We start from the raw sequence: 22,760 nt of genomic DNA on the forward strand, positions 1-22,760 counted from the left end.
AGTTTAAGTTCAGGGTTTGGTTCTTTAATTGAGTGTCAACAATAAAAGTCATATTACAACTTTATAAGTGTGTGTGCTGACATCCAGTCACTGCTTGCACAAAAACTCAGTAACGCTGAACAAGTCGCCAGCTTGAGCTCATTAATTTTTGTCTATAAACAAATGAATGGAGAAATCTTGAATATTGATTCTGAGAAATGCCCAAGTTCCCAAAGGCAAACCAACCTTTTTACCGTTATAGAACATGTTGACTGATATAAATTCACTGTACTCAACACATTTCCGGAGGTCAACCTTTGGCATTAAGACAATTTTTTTGTCGAAATTTCACAAAGTTCAAAGTTCAAGTCGCACCCTAAATCCAACTGGAATTCCTCAAAACTTTTGCAACAAGTCATGTTCATTGCTTAATTGCGAACACAATGCCAATGCCAGCCACCAAAATTAGATTTTTCAAATTAAAATTCCCCATTTCAAATTTTGATGCTACGCCTTACCCTGACATCCTACCGCTTTACAGAGCTCACCCTCCGTGACGCGAGTGACACATGAGGCTCCTCCTTACATGCGAGGACTGAATACAGCGGCAAGCGGTGTTGGGACAAAACTCCCCCCTGCGTCTCCGCCAGAAACAGGCAAATGCCCGCTAAGCGCTAGTACAACTTCAGATCACCATGCTTCTTTCACAGGAACAAATTAAGTTGAAACGGTGCAGGTCAAAGTGAAACAGCGTGTTAATGGTGTTAATTTTTTGGTAAAAGCTCTTTTAGTTTAAACCTGATGGTTTATGAAGCTTCTTAGTTTTGTGGCAACAGTCCTGTAAATTGATACAAAACCTTATAATAAGCAATGTCACACATTTACCTTTTTCTAGACGAAACCACCATGGTATGATCGCCTAACGTTAAAAACATATGAGGTTGATCATGAGAGTGTGTTTAACATTGCGAGTTTATCAGCTAATGTTTCGCTGTAACTCGGTACTTGTTAACAGCTTGTGTTGTCCTGACTGGACACCACACAGCGTTCGAGCAACGGTCAGGTAGAGACCGGTCTCAACGTCAGCCACCGATGCAGACTCGCTGTTTTCATGGCCTTGATAGCGACACTTCCCCCTCGCACACCGCTCCCACACTGTTTGCGTTGTGGAACAGCCACGCTTAATGTGGCAGACCTCCGCTTGCCGTGCGAACGCACGCCGATACGGATGCGCAAACGCGCGAATGCGCAACGGCCTAGGGGGTAGTGTGTAGGGTTCAGGGTGAGGGGCGAGCGTTTGGATTGGGCCTCTGCTTCAGGGGCCGCTTTCATCTTCGTATCTTATTTTACTAGTTAAGCATTACATTTATTCGTGTGGTGATTTATGCATATTTTTTTTAAGTTTCTCAGTTTTAAACAATATTTTTGGTTTATTGTCTGATAGTTAAGCCTATGACATTGAACTATGATTCAAATCTTTTATCCCAGATATTATAAAGGGAGTGCCTGTGTTGTACGATAAATCTGCTGAGTCAAAAGTGTTTTGGACCCACGGACTGGATTAACTCTGGACTAAAAGTTAAACTAAACACTCAGGAGTCCTTTCCCTCACTGAGCCTCTCAGTCTGACAGGAGAGCTCTCCTCCTCCCTGGTTGTAGAACATGCTACTTCTTATATCGTTTAGAGCAGCTAGCACAGATGCTAATAACAACAGGCGCTGCGCTACCGGCTGCACCCTCTCCTCTCTCCTCTCCTCTCCGCGCTCGCTCGCACTTTGGCTGTGAGCTGCCGCGGGCCCCGGGGCCTGATAAGCCAACATCCCCCATTTCCATCACTTACAGCGGCCCATTCGTGCAGGGCCAAATTGAAACGTGGTAACCGCGGCCGTGGGCGGTGAAAAGGGTGTTACATTTACTTAATTATGAATATTGTTACATCAAGGCCGAAAATTAGGATGAGCGCCAACGGTCAAAAAAACATTTTTCCCTCCCAGAGCTACCAGCGCAGCGCCCCCTCAGATCTGGCGGTCGCCTATGCCAAAAACCGGCCCTGCTCTGTCTGTTACTTTAGATGAAAATAAGGAGCCATTCCCCACGCCTCTCCACGAGATATTTGGTTAAAAATAATCCAATGGTGCTCTAGGAGGAGATTCAGGTGATAAGGTGGGGGGGGGGGGTTACCTTGGTTGGTTATTGGCCAAACAATCGTTATGACATCATAAAGTGGCCAAAATCTAATCAGCTCATTTTCAGACAGGTTTTTATATAAATGGATCAAAAAGTGAGCAAATATTTTTTCCTGAAACTTTCAGAATCTCTTTACACAGAGGGGACACATGTTTATGTAGAAAAGACATGAAAAAGTGGATTTTGCGTAATAGGTGACCCTGACAAAAGTGGAAACAGGATATTATGTATCCTCTTTAAAAAGGGACTGTCGATTCCTCCTTTGAAGAGGCACTATGGTCAAGGCAGAACATATTGTATAATGCATTTCCTTTTGTGGTTTGATAAGTAACAACACTGTTCATTCATAATTTATTTGATCCTAGTCGGCCAGAAAAGAGAAGCGAAGAAAAACCATCTGCATGAATATATCTTTGGAAATAGTGAGAGTTATTTCATTTGTGGTAAGAGAGCAGCAGCAGCTATATTTATGAACAGCGTCTGTAATGAGTCTGCAGCTGTCAATTGTTCATAAACACGCAGATGGGAGTAAATTGTTTTAGTACATTAGATGGTGGGTGGAAGAACAGTGAGACTGGAGGCTCACACAAGCAGGGCGCGCTAAAGTAAGCCTTTAAACATTTCATTATGGGTGCATTCGTCACCCACATGCAGTATAAAAAGGTAGGTGGTTTATTGACTTTGTTCTGCTAGATTACAGAAGTATTTTCAGATCAACTTTCAGGTTGGAAAATATTAAAACGGTTTTGCAACAGCAGATAATTCCTTGCTTTCAGTTAAATAAAAAAAGCTATAATTCGTTCAGCTATATAAGAGCAGGATTTCTGTACATTTTCACCTGCTGCTGAATGAGTCAGCACTTTGGGGAGCAGAGGATGACTCACATGCGGAGTCTGACATTGCTGTGGGGGAGGACTTCCTGGAGCTGTGGGAGGAAACCGAACGTGCGCCGCTCGTTCTGTCCCGCGGAGGGTTCAGAGTGGAGCAGATGTCCAGGTACAGCTCCTGAGCCTGGAACACAGAGGGATGCTCAGTATCTGAATCTGACATACAGACTGACCTTTGAAAAGCTGCTGATTGTTCGTAGAAGGACCCATGTCTGTTACCTTCACTGAAGAGGGAGCGATTCCAGGTGGAGACTGCTCTTCAAAGCGAAACGCTCGCCTCCTTTCAGCACGCACTTCAGCATAACTGAAAAATAAAATCGAAAATGAGATTGTTTTACAAGTGTGCTGTATTTCAAATATATACAATGCTGTATTATGGCAATTTAGGGTTGAAAACAAAAATATATAGAGCAGGGGGGTAAAAACTAAAATGGGTACATTTTTGGTGAAAAGACGCAAAATGTCCCATTTCTTTTTTCTCGTACATTTGGGACTCAATTTAAATTCAAATACTGTTGTTCTATTATTTGAAAATGTGCACAATTCTGAGTTTTTTCTCTGCAAATAAAACCCTATCCCAAGTAAAATTCTGTTTTATCTATAGTGACCCAAATACACGGTTGTAAATTTAACTTTTTTGCAAACAGCCGGTGCATTACATACTTCCCTAATCCAATGAAACAAAATGTATATGTTTTTACTTATAACTTTTATTTTGTATATATTTTATACTCCAGGATTAAACCAACAGGCCTACCTGACGACAGTGTGCGTACAGACGATGAACTCAGGCTTGGAGTTCCACTGGTGGTAGGTGATGTAGTAGTGAGTCTGCAACCAAATCCACTGCTGTCCTTTGGTCAGGAAGCGATAGTAGCAGGATTTACCCTTTCCAAACTGCATTACTGTGGAGGAAAATAAAGAATGTAAACCAAAACCAATTTTCATCTGAGGGTGGTTTATAAAAGACGAGTGACAGAAATACTCACGCTGCTTATGACACTGAGCTATAAGCTCCAAGTCATCCACATGATAATAATCATAGCCTGAAGTGCCAAGAACCTCAAAAGGTAAATATCCTATGATTGGTGAAGCCCTTGAAGATCCAAAAAAAGAAGATAAAATAGGTGTGAGAAAGAAAAAAAAAAAGTATAAAAAAGAAGCTATAATGTTGATTATTGATAGGAGAAGACATCATACATATATTTTTACCTGTGATCTAAAAACAGAAACTTCCATTCAAGGCTGTGTCTGGATGTGAATTCATCAGAAGGATCTTCCACATTACATAAATCCTGAACAGAAAATACAGAGAATGTTACTTATGGGCTTTTATAGCAAAGAAAGCAGTTACCAATCCTATAATATGTTATTTTTGTCTAAGTACTCGTTAGAGCATTTGAATCTACTAAATTCAGCTTATCTTTTACATGTCATCGTATTTGTATTATTTCATCAACGCCTTAAAGCTGTAACCTTTAACATTTAAGAATTTGGTGAACGCATGTGACAACTTAAAGTACTCTGTGGGAGGAATTGTGAAAAATATACTAGGTTTGGAGTTAAAAATAACTGCAAATTAAAGGGAGTATGTGTCTTGTGTCTGAGGGAAAAAATATTCCATGTGTCATATGGTCCAGACTTGACTGTAACAGTCCTTCCATCTGGCAAATCTGTGTCTGTGTCTCGCTCGTGAATTGTTAGCGCCGGTGTTATCCCGTGTGCTATGTATGCCCACTGCACCTCACGGGAGCGTGCCACAGCGTAAAGCATAAACCCCCAGACATTTCAATGATTTGTACAGCAAAGTTAGGTCTGGAAACGATATCATTTCCTTTTTGGCGGGCATCCATAACACGGCATAACACCGGAGCCCTGCTGCGGGGAAACTTTGGGGCTGTTCTGAGTTTGTTCTAATCCGTCAAAATGACGGACTGCTTTCAGATTTTTCCGTCATTGTTAAAAAAATTCCGTCATAGACGGAATATATTCGGTTAACGCGACCTCTGGGATAGAGTCTCAATGTTTTAGTCTTTAGCTTTATCTTACTTTTCTTTTAAGTTTGATCTGAGTTGATCTGAACATTAAAGACCTCAGAAAGGTTCAGGGCTTCAATTTACTTCAATGACTGTCCAGATGTCCTCTTAGAGAGCACATTTGGGAGGATTCATCTGTAATCTAATGATGTAATCAGTTGAAAAAGGACACAATGTGCAAAGAGAAGTCTCCAGAGTGCTCGTAACAATGGAGTTTGCATGTAACAAAATGTGTGCTCCCACTCATGCCATTAGACCACAGACCATTTTGATTATCATCATCACCAGCACCACCTGTTTTATTCATCTGAAAGAATTGATGCCAAAAATGCAACATATGCGGGGAAAAGAAAAGCACAGGAATTTGGATCTGGTCTTACCTTTAGAAATTGCGGAGTGACTAATCGTACTGTAGCGATGAGGCAGACCTGCTCTTCCAGAGACGTCTGCAGGCTTCTTGGTAACGTCAAATCCAGCCCGTTACAAGAAGACGTAGGCACTGCATGACAAGGACGAGAAGCATGGGTTGGTCCATTTTACTTTTTAAAATATATCGATTCTCTCCATTTCAGTCAATTATGAGTATTTACATAAAACGACATTAATGTTAAAGAACTGGAATACATTGAAACAGGAAGAAAATAAAAGGCCTTACCATTATTATGGAATTTGAAATCTCCAACAAACTTGACGTACTCGTACTCAACCGGCTCATTCGGGTCAATGTTTTCTCTGGCTAGATGGCAGCAAAATTCAATATGTTCCTCACCTGAAAAACAGCACGTTTTATTTTCATTAAAACAGCTTTTTTTTTACGTTATAATCAATTATTTCACTTAAACCTTGTGCCTCTCTTTAAAAGAAATTGCTCTGATGTCCTTAGAGGACAAACATACCTGCATAACAAATTTTTAAAATTAGATAATACCCCTTCTCCTGAGTTAAATGGGTTAACCAACATCAGTTCTGATCAAAACTCAAAAAATATTCATACATTCTCCAGAATTTGAACCCTTAAATGTTCAGTTTGTTCACATGTGCCATTGTTGTAGTGATTTTTTTTGTGAACTTCATGCTAGTGGGAATTTTTATTTTCACTTGGAAAATTTAAAGTATTTGACCCAAAGGACAAAAAATCCAAAATCAATCTGGGGGAACATTGTCAAAAGTCAAATATTGAAACCAGATCTGAAACACCATCTTTGTGGTGGTGGGATCAATATATTTTTTAATGGGACATGTTTGCCCTTAATAGTCTGAGTGTTCTTTTTTAATTTAATGAAGCAGCTGAGTTTTAACCTACATAAAACGTCCAACCTTGTCAAAACGAACAAGTTTCTAAATGTGGCAAAGACGTCACAATGGCTCCAGACATGGTCTGGGACTGTTCGCTATTTAGACTTCTAAGTATCGGGAGAGACATGAGCTTCTCGCAAGTTTCTTTTCCTGGGACAAGTCCAACAGTAACGCGGGATTAAGGTCAGTGTCTTGAGCTCCAGATACTACATTCCTTTAGATTACTGTGTGAACATAACAGTGATTTAAAGTCTTAACTATGATACTAAGCTAGCCCCTATAATTAGCAAAAAAGGCTAATCATATATCAGCAATCCAATAAACGTCAGACCTAAATTCAGCAACCTGCTCTAAATATAAAGACCTTAACCGGGAAAAGAGTGTTATGTACACAGTGTTGCTCTAACATACTGAACCTGTGAACTCCTGATGTGGGACGCTACCTGGTGATGGAAACAATCAGGAGCCAGACGACAGGTACTCACTTTCAAGAAATTCAGCAGCAATGGGGTCAGTCACCAGCATGTGGGATGATAGCAGCTTATACACCTCCCCGTGTTCCCGCTCCGGGAGGAAATTCAAGATATTTTGATCCACCATATCGGACTGGTGAAAAAGGAGAGGTGCATGACGGTCAGTCTTTAAAGCCTTTACGCAACAATGCAGCACAACAGGTCACATGATTCTCACAAAGGAGGATAACGCCATTTCTACGCCTGTGGCAGACTTAAACCAGCACATGCAGTAATTGATCAAATACATTTTCTCTCATTAACACGATAAAGGTTAACAGCCCTGAAAGAAAGCGCTCAAACTCTCTTTTTTTGTTTTTTGGGAACAAAAAATACAAAAGGATTAGAGCAGAAAACAAATGAGTTTTAGCAATAGAGTAAAAGTAGTTTCGGCTACTTCACTTACCGGTAAATGGCCAATGAGTGAAGACACACTGTCAGATACGTATATGATGTTGCCGTCTGTAGTTAACGCTATTAGGAAACCATCGAGGGCCTGTAAGGAGGAGAAAGGAATGTGTGAAGGCGTAAATGAGAATGCTTACCATTCCACATCTCATCATCTGTAATAGTTATATGCATTACTAATTATTTAGTGTGCCAATGTAGCTTTAAAGTTAGGGAGAGTGTTTCCTGCTTTATTTATAACACAAATCAATGTTGGAGCTAAAGTGACTCAGGCTGTTCCTCCTGGGCCTTACCTCCAACATCAGCTGAGTGAACTCCTCATTGCTGAGGAACGAAGGCTTCCAGTCCTGCCTCACATCGCAGGTTTCGTTCTGTGCAGTGATGTCTGAAAAAGAAAAGGATTAAGTGAGAATAATTACGTAATAATACATGTATAAAAGTTTGAAAGTAAAAACCATCCTCATACAGTCCTTGAACATTTCCCAAATTAAGCCTGGATGCTGTATAGACCATGCGATACCTTCATACCTTTCTGTTTCTGCAGGAAGTCAATAGTCCTCTGCAGTATGGTGGACTTGTCCATCTTGCGCGGATGGCCTTGGCCCTGCAGCATGGTGCATAGCTCCTTGATGAGCACATTGAATTGGTCTCTTCTTTTCTTCTCCGATTTGTTACGAGACGCCCTGCGGAAGTCCACCCGAGAGAACACAGATCAGTGAAATCTCAAGGCAAGCCAATGAAGAACCTGTTCTTCAACATTTAAATCCTTGTCAGATTGTTCAGCGCTTTACCAAATAAAAGCTAGCCAAGAGTGCAAGGACACACTTGGTTGCAGATGGATGGAATAATAAAAACTGTTTAAAATAGATGATCAACCAGTGACAAGAGTGGTATAATACAGAACACATTATTTAACTGAACAGCCTATTTTTTTATTTATATCCTTCCTAATGTGCTTCCATCAGCTATGGCCCTAAACGTGGTCACAGCCACACTTAATTTTAGAGCAGTATTAAAAGTGTTTAGCAAAGTAGTGTGAAAGCGTTACATGGCGAACAGCAGAAAGACGATGTTAGAAAGCTGAAGGATATTTTTTTTTTGTTGAGAATATTGGATTTACATTTACATTAGGAACAAAAGGTGGTCAAAAACACAACTCCAAAGGAATACTCCTTTTGCTTCCCGTCCGTTAGATATGTAGCGGAAACAATTCAAAAGTGGTGTGTCAGTCAGCTTGTGTTGGATTCCCTCTGTACCAAGAAGTTATTAATTCAGCTTTTACAAGAAAAAGGTTGTGATTTGAGATCGACTAATCTGAGATGGTACATTCATACGTATCATTTAGTGAATTCAAGGTTAATGTAATAAGAAATGTAATTCCAGGAATTCCAAATTAGTCGGAAGAAGGTATCTTGAGGGAAGCGGGACATATTCATTTGTAAAGATTCAACAAAGCTTCCCCAACATGACAGTCAGCAATCATAGAAAATATATATTTTTAATACAAATCTAAAAGAAAGAAGTGATACAGCGGATAACTTTATATCTGGTGCTCTTACATTGAGAATTATTGAATGTCTAGAAATGCGTGAAGGAGGAGCAAGAGGTGACAAAGAAGTAATTACCACTCATGAGCGCAGTTTTACCTGAATCTATTTAGGAAATACTTGAATTTCCATGGATTTCATTCTTAACCATGACATGAGATTAGGCTTTAAGATTTTTTTAAAAGGATGACTTTCACAAAAGATGCAAGTTTTCCAGGCAGACAGAGAAACTAAAAGTGAATTTAGTAATAATCATTAATACAACATCCTGTATGTTACTCAGATATTACCGACTTCCTTTATGAAATAAATGAAAAATTAAATACCTTTTTGCCTTGTCTTTCTCATCTTCATCCATTAAATCGTCCACACAGCTGTTGGTGCTGGAAAACACAGGGGGACAAGACAAATGTCAAATATTTGATGATTTAAAAGGGCCATCAGATAATAGCATTTACATTTTGTCATGATACATTTTTCACCCTTTCACAATAGACCTTTAAAGCATTTACTTGTCCTAGTGTTTTCGGTGCTAGGACACTGAAACCGAAGCAGCTCAATGGAATTCTTCAATCACTTGGTTCATGTGCTGTATCTTCTGTTATTTTTCATAATGTGTCTGCTAGTCAGATAAATTAAGGATATAAACAGAGACACACTGTAATCCCACTGACTAAATATAGTGCCACGATTCTGTTCAAATAACCCGGTAACCCAGATGAGCTGCCTTGTTTGTCTTCTGTGTTATTTAACGGGTCATAAATGCAAACTTCCTATTTTTGGTTCATGCACACTCAGGCTCACACTGTTTGATCATAGCAGGAAATATGGCAGCAAGTTCAACATGTGGAATCACATTTGATGTATGCAACCTCCTGCTGTGTCACAGAGCAGAGGGTTTACCAGCAGCCAGTCTTATTGTTTTCACACATTACTGCTAGTAGGTGTTTACTATCTGTGGCCGGGGCAGCACGGGCGGACTTTCATAATCTGTCACAAGTTCATCAATGGTAATAGACATAATCATAAAGTCATAAAGCCTATACAAATAAGACTTTAACCTGAATTATAGGGCCAGTTGTGAGTTACTCTGTGCATGTTACTACAGCATATTACAGATTACAACTCTAAGGAGTGCCACCAAACTTCTGCTCTTAGTTAGGTCCAGAGAGTTTCCATTTCTAAAGATTCAGGTTTGAGTTTAAGGCCTGCCTCAAACTCTATACTTTATGTATTTATAGACCACATAAGATGTCTGTTTCTTATTTATAAATTGCAATACCTACATGGTAATATTGTCTAGATATATGCAGTTACTCTGTTCCTCAGGATTCCCCGCTTTTTTCCCCTTTCTATAAAGGGAGTTAATGTTATCCAAATTGAGGGTTTAAGGATTGAGGCTGTTGTATGCTGTTCAGATTGTAAAAACCCCTTGAAGCTACTTTAGGATTTAGATTTATTTTGCGCTTTTTAATTTAAAATATATTTTCCTACATGAGTAATGAGGTACCATCATTTGAAAATACACATGACAAATGGTAAAACCACATTTTGTTCCATGTGCACAGTGAGCTATTGGTGTGTCCAGAGCATTCAAAAAGCCACGCTCATACATGAGGGGCATAAGGCTTTTCTCAATGAAAGATGAGATGCAGTGCATAATGGAAACTGAAAGCAAGCAGAAGTCAGAAATATAATGGTTGCTGGTTTCTATGTGTGGGTGTAACTCTGCATGTATTAGATCAATATTCAAAAAGAGTAATAATAAGGATTTATTCTTATGAGGACTTTTTATACAAGACATGAGAGATGTACCTTTAAAAACAAGAAGATCATTAGAATTAGAGAATTAGTAAAAAAAAAAACATAATAAGAATAACACTTGTAATTAGCCAATGTAAATAAATACATTTCCAACTGTCGTTTAGAAATTATCACAGATCCCGCAGATGTAAGTGCTCTGATCACATCTGTGAGAAATGTTCCCTGCTTTGCAGGTGGCAACTCAACGTGTACTTTATACTCAATATATCTATATTTATATAGCTGGGGGGTTACACAATTAGCATGACACCGATTATTTCGATTGTAAGGAGCTTTCATTTACTGAATTAATTATTGGAATGTATTTTAACACTTGTTTAACATTTCCTCTTGTGTCTTGTGGTGCTGTACATTTTAAATGTAGGCTGCAAAACATTTCTCAGGATCCTTTTTAGAAATCCCTTTCACCCATACACTTGTTTACTATAATTGATCTATTCCTTAATTAATAGTGAACTCACATTGTCATCTAGCTTACCATTGAAATATGAAATAGTGAAAGAGGAGGAATTGAGATAATTTCGAGGAGAAAATTACAAAAGCTATTTTACTTTAGGTCTATAAGCCAGAGGTACTTCTAAGGATCATAGACGAAATACTTTAGGAGGCAAGAGATGTGTTCCATATAATTAAAAAGAAAACATTTGTTTTTGTGCATCAGAAAACGGCTAAAATTATAGTTTGAATAAAGCTTTCGTGGAAGGAAATAAAGGTCCCAACGTATCCCAGCTCAGGTTTTTGTCACCTTTTATATTTACCAGTGTAACAGAAGAACAATAGAGATCACCGAGTGAACTAGTTTGGATACTCACTCCCATTCCCTGTGTGTGGATGGACAGGTGCCCCCGAAGTCAGAAAGATTGTCCATGCTCACTCCTGTCCCCAGCCAGGCCCGCTCTCAGATCTCATTAGTCCCATCCGCGCTGACCTCGTCTGAGCACCCTTTTGGAAAAAACATCTCACGGACCAGTTGCCCACCGCCTTCTCAAGTCCATCAAAGAAACGCCAAATCCTGGGGAAAAGACACACAAAATGGATTACAGCATCCTGTAATGTTGGTATAAAGTGGTCATTTAGCAGAGGAGCTGTGTTATTTAACCCAAGAAAACATAAGCAGGTGACATTTGGGACATACAACCTCCAATCATCTTTTTTTTTTACTATTGTTGGGTAACCATTAATAATGCAATGTAAAGTGCACTAGCAATCTTCAACTACCTGGTTACAGTACTTCATTACTAAAGAAGTGTTTTTCACAGGAGGTGCTCCCCTGACCTAGAAAACTGTCTGAGGCAGAAAGCTCTTTTGATAACCCAGCAAAGAAAATAAAGAGTGGAACAGCCACCTCCTTCACATCCTCTGTTGTCAAGGTTAGACAACATCCATTATGGATTTAACTAAGAACGCACACTCTGGAGCCTTGGTCTACTGTAATGGAACAACAGAAGACAGTATTTAGCTACAGATATTAATACATCGCCTCTGTGTCTTTATGTGGTGAACAGAACATGCATCATCTCAGGCACCATATGTCTGAAATAGTCTTAACAACACTCCATTTTGCTCCTTTCCACTTTTAACGGTAGTGTTTTCAGTCGGAAAACACTACTTTCCCTTAGCCTCGATTAAAGTAGTATACGTTTGTTTTGTCCTGAAATGTTTTAATTGTTTATCAAGGGTATTATTGCAGTTGGTAGGTAAAGTGAATTTGGTGGTGTAACTCAGGAAATGTATCCTTAAGTATTTTCCTTAATTTCAAATACATTTGAAACCCATTGTCAGAGGAGGAATATTAACTTCAGAGTGATGTATTGTAAACCTGAATACTCTGTGCCTCTGCCCTGTGATCGACTGGCGGCCGGTCCAGGGTGTACTCAGTCTCTTGCCTGATGTCAGCAAGGATTGGCTCCAATAAACCTCAATAGGATAAGCAGGTATAGCTAATGGATTAAAGGATGTACAATCTAATTGGAAAAAAGGTACATTTCAAGTGACAAAGCAGGAGATTGCTCTGGTTAGAGCTGGCAGGTACAGGCTCCCTGCGATCCCTGTCATCCCCTCGATCTTCACCTTTCAACACTGTCACTCTAGAATAAATGCTTATCTGGCCCCAAAAAACGCAGGGCATTGCATCTCAAGTGTTCCAAGGAGCGTGACAGCCAGCTGATTTCAGAGACTTCAGTTTAATACGATTCACATCATCACATGGGCAGATGTAAACCCCATTTGCTGATAATGTCTAGGGTTAACCACAATAAACATTTTATTGCTAAAGAAAAAGTATACATATATCCCTAGATTGTCTTTAAAGGCAAAAATACATGTGTACAGTTTCATCTTTGGTTTGCATCGTCACTGAAATTCCTGCACTCATAAGGGATTTGAAAACAGTGAATAATGCCCCCTTTTATGGCCAATTACAGAATTCAGAAGAGTGAAACAGTTCAACCAAAATCATGTCACTCTGACCTAAGGCTCATTTAAAATCTAAATGCTACTTTATGCTCTAAAACCACCAGTCTCTGCTGTGCACAGTTTTGCTCAAATGTTCCCACAGGCTTACTTTCATAGAAGATAGGAATGACTTGCACAAACCAGGATAATGAAACGCACTTTTCCATGAGTCTTAATTATTGTTAACAACACGACACCTCCTCCTTCCCTCCCATCCACATAAACCCATTCAAATGGAAAGCAGCAGGGAGAAAACATTGCGCCAAAGGAGGTTGAACTGCCAAGGACTCAAGCTCTTAATTGTTAAAGACAATCTGAGCTATTATTTAATTGGGTCACTAAGATTTTTCCGAAATTGATCATGACATTCATGATCAGCATCAAAGAAAATTGCAATTGCTGAGCGAAAAACTAACACTTATTCAGACACACTTGCAATAACTGCTCTGCTCTACTCACTTACTGCCAAACTACTGATTTCAGCTTGAGAATTATCTCATATAGAACTGTAATGTATGATAAAATGTTGATAGAATAACAAAATGAAAAATATAGGCGTTTTGTATTGACAAAACGAGAAACACATTTTAATTTAAGCAACATATAACAAATAAATCCACGCTTGTAATACAATTTAGCCTACTACAAAAAAATTTGAATAGGGAAAAAAAGCTATTTTCAGTGCATCAAGAATAGCGCATGCAACGTTAACCTATACGTATTGCCTCTGCAAAGCTGTGTAAAACAAAACCTCCCATACAACCAGCATTCTTCTAAAGTAATGAGGTTAAACCTACCACACCTTGCAAGGTTAACCTCTAAAAAACACCAGTCTAATTACACTTGTGCCTTAGGCGGTACTTAAAGCCTTTAACCAGCAACCTGAATTCATGACAGTCAGTACACTGAAGTTCAAGTTCATGAGTAAACTCAGGAAGTAAGCAGGCTGTAAAAGGATGGAGACTGTTACTCTGACAAGAAATTGCTTTATTACTAAACGTACAGGAAATGCGGGGTTGGAATAACTGTGTGTTTTTCTGCAGGCAGTGTAGGTTTCCTTTCTTTTAAAGTTTAATGGAGGAAAAGCCCCTGCTGTCACCAACCGAACCTCACACCTCACCCTATAGCTTGTTGTGGGATATAATGTTGCTCCTTTGTATATTTAATTTCACTCTACTCACCAGGCAAACAGCATTAGCACAGTGCATATTTTTAAATATATTTAGAGTCTTTTTAATGCCTTGAGAAAAACGACATCTGAAAAAACCCTGTTTCCCCGCACCTTTCCACTTTCATGCAGATTCAAATTAAATGAGGTCATGCTTTCTGTCAGATCCTCCTTTAGAGATTACTAACACCTGTGTGTGGCTCTCAGTTAATGATGCAAACTTTTTGATCATACGGATTGTTTCTGAAACCATCAGTAACTTTACGATAACGATTGCTTGTAGAAGCCTTGGAACAGGTGAGAGATCTTGACAGCAGATATTTTCCTCAGAGACAGAATACCCGTTTGATCAGAGATTGAGGTGTGGTCTGTCGGCCCCGGCACGTAAGGATTGGAGCTGAAAACGATTTGCTGCCATATGTGATTTATTATAGATTTTTCCATATGGATGGCATGCACATACTTTCATCGGATGCACAGCATGTCTGTACTGAGAACTATATTCAGATCTGACTCACTGTTTTGTTACAAGGACACAGTTTCAAAATCTTGAAGCAGATAAGAGCTAAACACCCAGACTTGTTTAAGTGTTGATGAGTTTACTGGGTAATTCATTCATTCATTCACATTAGTGCAGTTTATCTTTAATCTATTGGAAGCCCAAAGAGCAAAGAGACCTACTTTGTTCACTTGTGACATACTGAGCAAGCTTGCTTCTATTATCTTGGCAGATAATTACCTCCATATTAAACTGTCAGCAGGATTACAGAAAAACTTCTGACCCGCTTTTCATAGAACTTGCTGGAAGTGTGTAGTATAGACCAAGGAAGAACATATTACATTTTGGAGCTGTTATGTATCAAGAGACAGATATACGCATTCTTTTTTACTTATGGAAATAGCTTTGGCAGAGGTCTGCGTTCTCTGAGTGCACTTTGGTTTATCATATGACCCAAATATTAGAATTTGGCTTGAACAATTTATTTGCATCTAACCTCTGACCTCTTCATATCTCTAGGCAAATTCAGCAATTATAGGCAATGTTAACAAAACCTGGAAAATAATTGTTTAATGGCAATACTGGATTTCTGCCTCCAGAAACCTTTTCTCAATATATTTCAACATAGAATCCATATTGATTGCATACTTTCTAGTTTGAAATCGACAAACCAGAAATGGTCAGTAAAGATGACACTTCAAACTTCAAGTTCGAACCATAGACTGTATATATAAAGGTTCGAACCCAACAGTCTCACCAGCTCAGATATTCGCAGCAGTTTCTCATTATTGAGATTTGAAAACCGGCACACAGGCAATGTTTGATTATTAAATTCAGTCTCATATCAATATATTACCCAGCCCTATCTGGAATAACACAATACACCCACTCATTAAGTGCTGCTGACCATTCAGAGTAGAGTTATTAGAGGGTTTATCAAGCTTATGTATCCATTGCTCACACATACACACTTAATAAATCAGGTGACAGAAAGCTTGTGAGAAAATGCTACCTGTACGCTTCAACAGTCTTCAAAAATACAATGGGTTCCAGCTCAAGAGCTCGCAGTGTGATGCTGCTGTTGTGCTGGTAGACTAGTTTTAAACTGGAGTAGTGACTGCTACTGTCTGTGTGTGTAAAGTTTACATTGGCGGACCACCTCCCCCTGCAGCTGGTTTTGAGCTGTCAGGTAAACATTAACTTGGCTGGACAATTGTTTTAGTTCAAATGGGAATGATTGATTTGACACATACGCCTGTTTGATCTTACATCGCAAATAATTTGAAATCATATTTCACTAATTTGCTTTAATTTACCCATAAATGCTTATTATTGGTAAATATTACAATACATACAGTACATAATAACATCACGATGTCCAACACCTTTGTGATCAGGAATTCATCTGGTGGTCCTTTGTCTATCAATATATTAGCATTTATTTACAAAATGCATATTTGCACATGCAAAGGGGTAAATAGACAATTCTAAATGTTTAAAACAAATATTGTAAGTTGTAAAAGCATTATTTCTGGTGGGATTTTTGTTGTTGACTGATAAGGAAACCCTTGGCTACTATAGGTTACACACCTAACCATAAAAACAGTGGGTGGGCCAATGAGTGCACTCAATGACCCTTTAACTTCCAGTATAGTAAATAAGTAATTTTGTCACACTTCATCCGTAGACCTCTGTGTAATAAAACTGTGTCAAGTGCAAATGAGAAGTCCAAAATACTGGGCTAAAATGAAAAGCAGTGGGTTAGTGAAAGAAATGTGAACTCCAGTAGATTTAAAGCTGCCAGGTTGGCTAACATCAGCCTGACCTAAACCCGTTGAGAAATTATTAAAGGATTTATTTTCCTGTGACATTTAACATTTTGCTCTCTGACGTTTGACAATCCCTTCAGTGTTTTACCATGAATGTCACCATCAGCAGAGGTACAAAAGGGGGGAAGAAATGGGTTATTTCAACCTTGTAACGAGGGCACTAGAATGACTGTGCGCTGAAAACATGTAAGCAGCATTCAAGAGCTCCTGTAACGTTGCTAATACAAGACTCCCGTAATCCACACACACAATATATTCAGCCTAAACAGTCTGACAGGAGTAAGCATGATTGAAAAAAGCTAAGCATGCTGTCGAACACATCTCCTTTAAAACGCTGGTAAACTTCGATGTTATAACAACGCGACACTGAAAGCTTACATTAAATCTCACCTACCTTGAAAACGTGTGTCCAGAAGAAAGAATGGTCGACACTTAACTTTAACCAATCTGTTCATTTTTTTTAAACTACAACATAGCAGTTTAACGTCACCACCACGAGAGCACCGAAAGCGTTACATTGCATAACAACGCCTAAGTTAATAACGTGCTGTTATTGATCGCCGGCGAGCTGTCTGTGGCTTTGACAGTCCTCATTTATCAACAAAACACACCAGCTAAATGTCCCTTTTTGTGGTGTTTGCTAGTTGCGGGCTGTGTTTGTCTATTTTCCAGGCACTGTACTCCACATCCTCCGCTGGCAGGGACTTGTAAACAGGACCGAGTGGCTGAGAGAAAGTAGGTCAGCTGGTAGCTCAATACTCGGCTAACGACGGCAGGAGCAGCAGCATAAGCAGTGTGCAGCACATGAGCACAACCGACAGAAACCTGTAGTGGGGGGGGGTGATTGTAATCTTTAGCATGTGCTTTATGCATAATAGCACCCCACTAAATGACATGTTGATGTGTAATGTGTGTGTGGGAAGTAACTTAGTACATTTACTCAAGGACTGTAGGCTACTCAACTACAATTTGGAGGTAGGCCTACTCTCACTTTACTTGAGTATTTCCATTTTGTGCTACTTTATACCTCTATTCCACTACATTTTAAAGAGAAACAATGTAAGTTTACCCCATTACATGTATCAAACAGTTTAAGCTACTTTTAACAAAATACATCTCTAAAAACTAAACTAGTGGAGCAACTCAAAAAAGAGTGAAATTATTTAAGTATTTTACAAAAAGTCAATCAGAACTTTGTTTGTCTACAACATAACTACGTGATGCAACCATATTATCTAGAAAGGTCACATATAAATATAATTATATACACATAAAGGCAATTTGCACAATGATTACTTTTACTTTGATACCACAATACCTTTGTACTTGTACCAAAGTAAGATTCTAAATGCAGGACTTCAACTTGTAATTAAGTATTTTGACAGTAATGCATTGATAATTTACTCAAGTAAAGCATCTGAATACTTCTTCCACTGTTGTGTGTGTACATATGCATTTGTGTGTGTGTGTGTGTGTGTGTGTGTGTGTGTGTGTGTGTGTGTGTGTGTGTGTGTGTGTGTGTGTGTGTGTGTGTGTGTGTGTGTGTGTGTGTGTGTGTGTGTGTGTGTAGTACGTAGTACGTAGTACGGGTTCTAGAACAATTTACATGGGGTGGCAAAGGGGGGGCAAGAGGTCATGCCAGGGTGGCTTGGGAGGGCGTACAGTACGTGGTATTTTATACTGTATAACCTTTTTATTGTTAAATCATGCCCTAACACAAGTGTTCTTAATGCACAAGAGAAACAAGGTGTTCAGATAAACAAACTCAAATATAGTATAAAACAGCAGAAAATACTCATGATACCCTAGAATTCTGGCAGCTGCCCCCCCCGTAGATCCGCCCTGTGTGCACGGTCTTAACCTATAAACCACTTGACCGTGGAAGCTTGACAAGAAGCCTTTAATCTATTAGGTTCACAATTATCAAGTAAGAACAGCCCGGTGTGAACTCGTAGAAGTAAGGGGTTGACTTTTTGAGAAATGTAAGATACATCCATTTACCTGTCAGGTACTGTCAGCCTACTGTCACTAAGTGTGTGTGGAAGAAGTATTCAGATCTTTTTTACAACCTTAAGTAAAAGTTCTGCGTTCAATCGAGTAAAGTACAAGTATTCGCATCAAAATAGGACCGCTAATAGAAGTTCTTAATATGGAGAATTTCCACTTTCAGAATCTTTTAAAGGCTAAATATTTCAGGACTATAAGTATTGATGCATTTATGTGTACATCATTGTTACAGCTTGCAGTGTACACTATACTAATATATTGTAATGTATGTGGTTTTATTTTTAGATTAATTTTAATCTGCATAACATAATTTAAACTTCAATTAGTCACAAAGAAAGTACAATATTTCCCTCTGAGAGTGGGGTGAGTATTAAGTAGCATAAAATGGAAGTAGGCGAGTCAATGTGCCTCAAAATTGAAATTAAGTAATATACTAGAGTAATTGGCATTAATTACAATAAAACACAGTTTAGAGCATCAAGGTGAATCACATGTAGATCAGGTGAGGGAAACGAGTGGCTCCTTCCTGCCAGCAAAACAAGCAGATTAGCCTGTCTGACTCTGTCTATAAACCATGTATCTCAATCTGAAGGAAAGGTACTTAATTTCAACACAAGGTTGACACTCAAAATCATAATGAAAAAAATAAGCCAAAGAGGAATTAGGTTTTTCCCCTCAAGTACATCCATACTTCCTATGTTTTTGTTTTTTCATAACTTCCTGATTGCCTTCTCCCTCAGCTGAAGTCCCAAATGTGGGTCAGTATTCTGCACGACTAAATTCAAGGGCTAATAACAGACTGACTCAAAATATGTTGCTTCTGCTAAACAATCACAAGAATGAACTTCTGAAACAACTGAGAGTGAGCATTGAAGGCAAAGTGTTTACTTTGTAATACTATTTTGAGAAGGCCATGCAACTTTAGAATCTAAACAACCATACCATTATTTGATTGCCATAGTCAATCTGTATCAGAGGTGGGAAGTAACTAAGTACATTTACTCAAGTACTGCACCCTTGTATGGTATTTTTCATTATTTAGCTCATTTTCTGTGACATTTACATTACATAGAGCAGTGGTTCCCAACCAAAGATCACATTTTTTTTTTTTACAAATAATTGTAACGCAATACATGATTGTCAGTAAAAGCCTTGTCTCTACAATAAAATAAAATCAAAAAAATTATTGATTAATTAATTTGAATAAAAATTCAAGTTAGTAGCTATTATAGGCATAAAAACTAAAGTAAAGTTTCCAAACCAGGCTTTTCTGGATAAGCGCATTTTTAAAACATAGTCATTGTCCATGCCGGTTTCAGTTGGATTATTTGTCACAGTTGCTCCGATCCAGGATCGGTCTCCCTCCATTTTGTAGATTATTTTACGGCTTTTGAATACACATAAAACACATCGGCATCACGTTTTACTTTGAGTATGTGTTTTACAAGTTTTATCCATATTGTGAACTGTTTACCTGCGTGTCTATAATTTCTTCATAACATAAGGCGGGACCAATGAATTATCCTGAGTCTACCATAAAGTCACTCATAGTGCTCCTTAAATACGCTTCATCTCCTTTAACAAAATGCTTCAGCATGCAGTCCAGTTGTGACAGTAGTTGTAACATTTTTTTGTCTTTTAAACTTTATTAGCCGCTGTTCCCCCTTGTGTGTGTGGGGGGAGGGGGCGCATCTTCCAACAGTGGTCATTTGGGGGGCCTCTTGGGGGAAAGAGGTTGGGAATCTACATAGATGGTATGGGTGACCCGGGGCAAACAAAGTGTGGCATTGGTCCAGGGCATTCTCTCTGTGTGTGTGGTGTGGTGTGTGTGTGTGTGGTGTGTGTGTGTGTGTGTGTGTGTGTGTGTGTGTGTGTGTGTGTGTGGTGTGTGTGTGTGTGTGTGTGTGTGTGGTGTGTGTGTGTGTGTGTGTGTGTGTGTGTGTGTGTGTGTGCTGGTGTGTGTGTGTGTGTGTGAGACTTTTGTGTTTTCTGGCCCCTGCCCAATTCCCCACAAAGGAGTTGCAAAATTGTGATAAATTCAAAGCACCAAACACCTGTCTGCTACTCAACAATTCCCCATTATGTTTGTGCGGGAACAATCTTTCTTTTTTTCACACCTCTATCCAAGCTGCAAATTTGGGTCAGACACAATTAAATAAAGCTCACCACTAGCTTTGGCCGTCCTTATCAGCAAACAACTGGATAAAGATGGCCAAACGAATTCTGCCTGCAACATCAGAGGGCTTGCAAATGAATTTTGGAAGAGAGAGAGAACCATTTGATGATGATGTAGAGGAAGAGGAAGAGGTTTCAGATGTGAGGATCACATTTCCTGAGAATTCTGAGTCTGAGCAGTGGACTTTGAAGAAGAGGATGAGATTGAGCATCAGCTAGTTATACAAGACGAAGCCGCGGACCAGCCAGTCAGTGGGTAAAAAAACAAAGTAGGGCACTATTATGTGATCTAACAAAATGTAAAGGGCTAAAGTAAACCATGCCTGTTGAGTATTTTAACTTAACATAGTTCGATTGTGTGAATTTGAAAGACCCACAAAGGCAAGCGGGTGCCCCCCCCCTCCGCACCAAGCCCAGCAAACACTGGCTTGAGTAACAAAAATATGAACACCAATACAAGGGTTAAGTACAATTGTGAGATACCTTGTTGCTTTACTTAGGTATTTCCAATGTTACTGGCTACTTTGCAGCTTCTTTCTACTAAGCAGTTCAGGGGAAATCGTGTACTTTTTACTCGCCACATTTATTTAATACCTTTAGTTTAGCTTTAAAAGATTTGGATTAATTTGTGAATATAATCAACTCTTAAATAACAGACTTTACGTTACACCTGGAGTAAATTCACACTAGCCCTGGCCAGTATACAAAGTCAATTAAAACTCAGCTGCACCCTTTACCGCTGGAAAAGCACATGAATGCATCTATAATTATAAATCAAATATAATATCGTATTATTCTGAAATCGGCCAATTTGGCATAAATAGTAGCTTTTCTTTTGGTAGCTTAGGTATATTTTGGATGCTAAACTGTAGGCCGGCCCATAATGCTACTTAGCCCGAATTCATTATTTGTATTATTATTATTTTGTTTACGACACCTTTTATTTGTTTGTTGGCACTCGGGTAACTGTCACGTGGGTGTGGTTTGTCTATTTAAGCCACCTTGTTTCAGTGGGGCGGATGACAGAGGGTGAGCTTGTGCCTGTCATTTTTTTTTCTGTTGACCGTTTTTGTCCATAGTTACTATGTTATGATTTTATTTATTAAATATCCCCAAAACTATCTTGCTTCACTTGGAGCTTTCTCTTCGAAAACGCGTCACACTACAAGCTTTTGTAGGCTTTTATTCCCCCGAGTAACCTTTTCAATGCAGGGCTTTTGCTTGTTAACTTGTATGTCAATCAATTCCACCGTTAAGCTGGTTGTGCGTCTCCCACAGAGGCTGCTTAGTATGTACAATTGTAGAAGTCCTGATTGGATTAACATTTTTGTTTTGCTTGTGAGTGACTAAAGCCAGGGAAGAAGCTCATTACACTCCTTTATAGCCGTCATTCAGCTATTTAACGGATTTTTCAGTAGGTAGATGTTTTTGTTGTTTTTATGACAACTCTGAATCTGATGCCTGTGCTCTCACTGCTGAATAAAAGAGCACAAAACCCTGACAGAAGGCCTATTTCAATTTTGCTAAAGAGTTGCTAAATACGTGAGCGCACAAGGGTCTTTTTCAGCAGTTTACTGTGTGCTACTTAACAACACAGACAGGTCCTTTTCGCACTGGCTCTCTCTCCGCGAGCTAGCGGCTCTGCGAGGAATTCTGTGCACAAATATATTTTCTCAAGAGAATGCCAAAATCATGAACCAGTGCGCTTCTCCCTGAGCTGATTGGCAAAACATAACGTTGGCTAAATACTAAATACCATTGCCCTCCCATGGTGGATAGGTTAGGGTTTTTGGCATGAGGTGTGAAATTGGGATGCAGATCATGCCTTCACTATCCCAGCTTAAGCAGGGAAGTTCTCACAACTTTGGCCTAACCGTTATCTACCAGTTCTTAATAATGATTTTAAAGAAAAAGTTTTTCCCATCTGATGTTCAACGAACCTTTCTGAGGAT

The 22,760-nt window shown here is 39.1% G+C and overlaps 1 protein-coding gene across 1 annotated transcript in view; it reads right to left on the bottom strand.

Moving 5' to 3' along the window:
- Positions 1–17,449, bottom strand: part of npas2 (neuronal PAS domain protein 2) — a 26,556-nt gene extending 9,107 nt beyond the window's left edge. Inside the window, exons 1-14 of the mRNA XM_010780022.1 lie at positions 17,021–17,449; positions 11,489–11,688; positions 9,179–9,235; positions 7,834–7,988; positions 7,599–7,690; positions 7,304–7,393; positions 6,871–6,991; positions 5,745–5,858; positions 5,470–5,588; positions 4,266–4,348; positions 4,043–4,149; positions 3,811–3,958; positions 3,273–3,357; positions 3,051–3,177 (exon numbers count right to left, since the gene is read on the bottom strand). Of these exons, the coding sequence (XP_010778324.1) occupies positions 3,051–3,177; positions 3,273–3,357; positions 3,811–3,958; positions 4,043–4,149; positions 4,266–4,348; positions 5,470–5,588; positions 5,745–5,858; positions 6,871–6,991; positions 7,304–7,393; positions 7,599–7,690; positions 7,834–7,988; positions 9,179–9,235; positions 11,489–11,544 (1,354 nt within the window). The 5' untranslated portion in view covers positions 11,545–11,688; positions 17,021–17,449. The remainder of the gene's footprint in view (positions 1–3,050; positions 3,178–3,272; positions 3,358–3,810; positions 3,959–4,042; positions 4,150–4,265; positions 4,349–5,469; positions 5,589–5,744; positions 5,859–6,870; positions 6,992–7,303; positions 7,394–7,598; positions 7,691–7,833; positions 7,989–9,178; positions 9,236–11,488; positions 11,689–17,020) is intronic.
- Between the last annotated feature and the right edge of the window lie 5,311 nt (positions 17,450–22,760).

The sequence above is a fragment of the Notothenia coriiceps genome, unplaced genomic scaffold, assembly GCF_000735185.1.
Source record: "Notothenia coriiceps isolate Sejong01 unplaced genomic scaffold, NC01 NC01_scaffold00021080, whole genome shotgun sequence".
Classification (NCBI taxonomy): domain Eukaryota; kingdom Metazoa; phylum Chordata; class Actinopteri; order Perciformes; family Nototheniidae; genus Notothenia; species Notothenia coriiceps.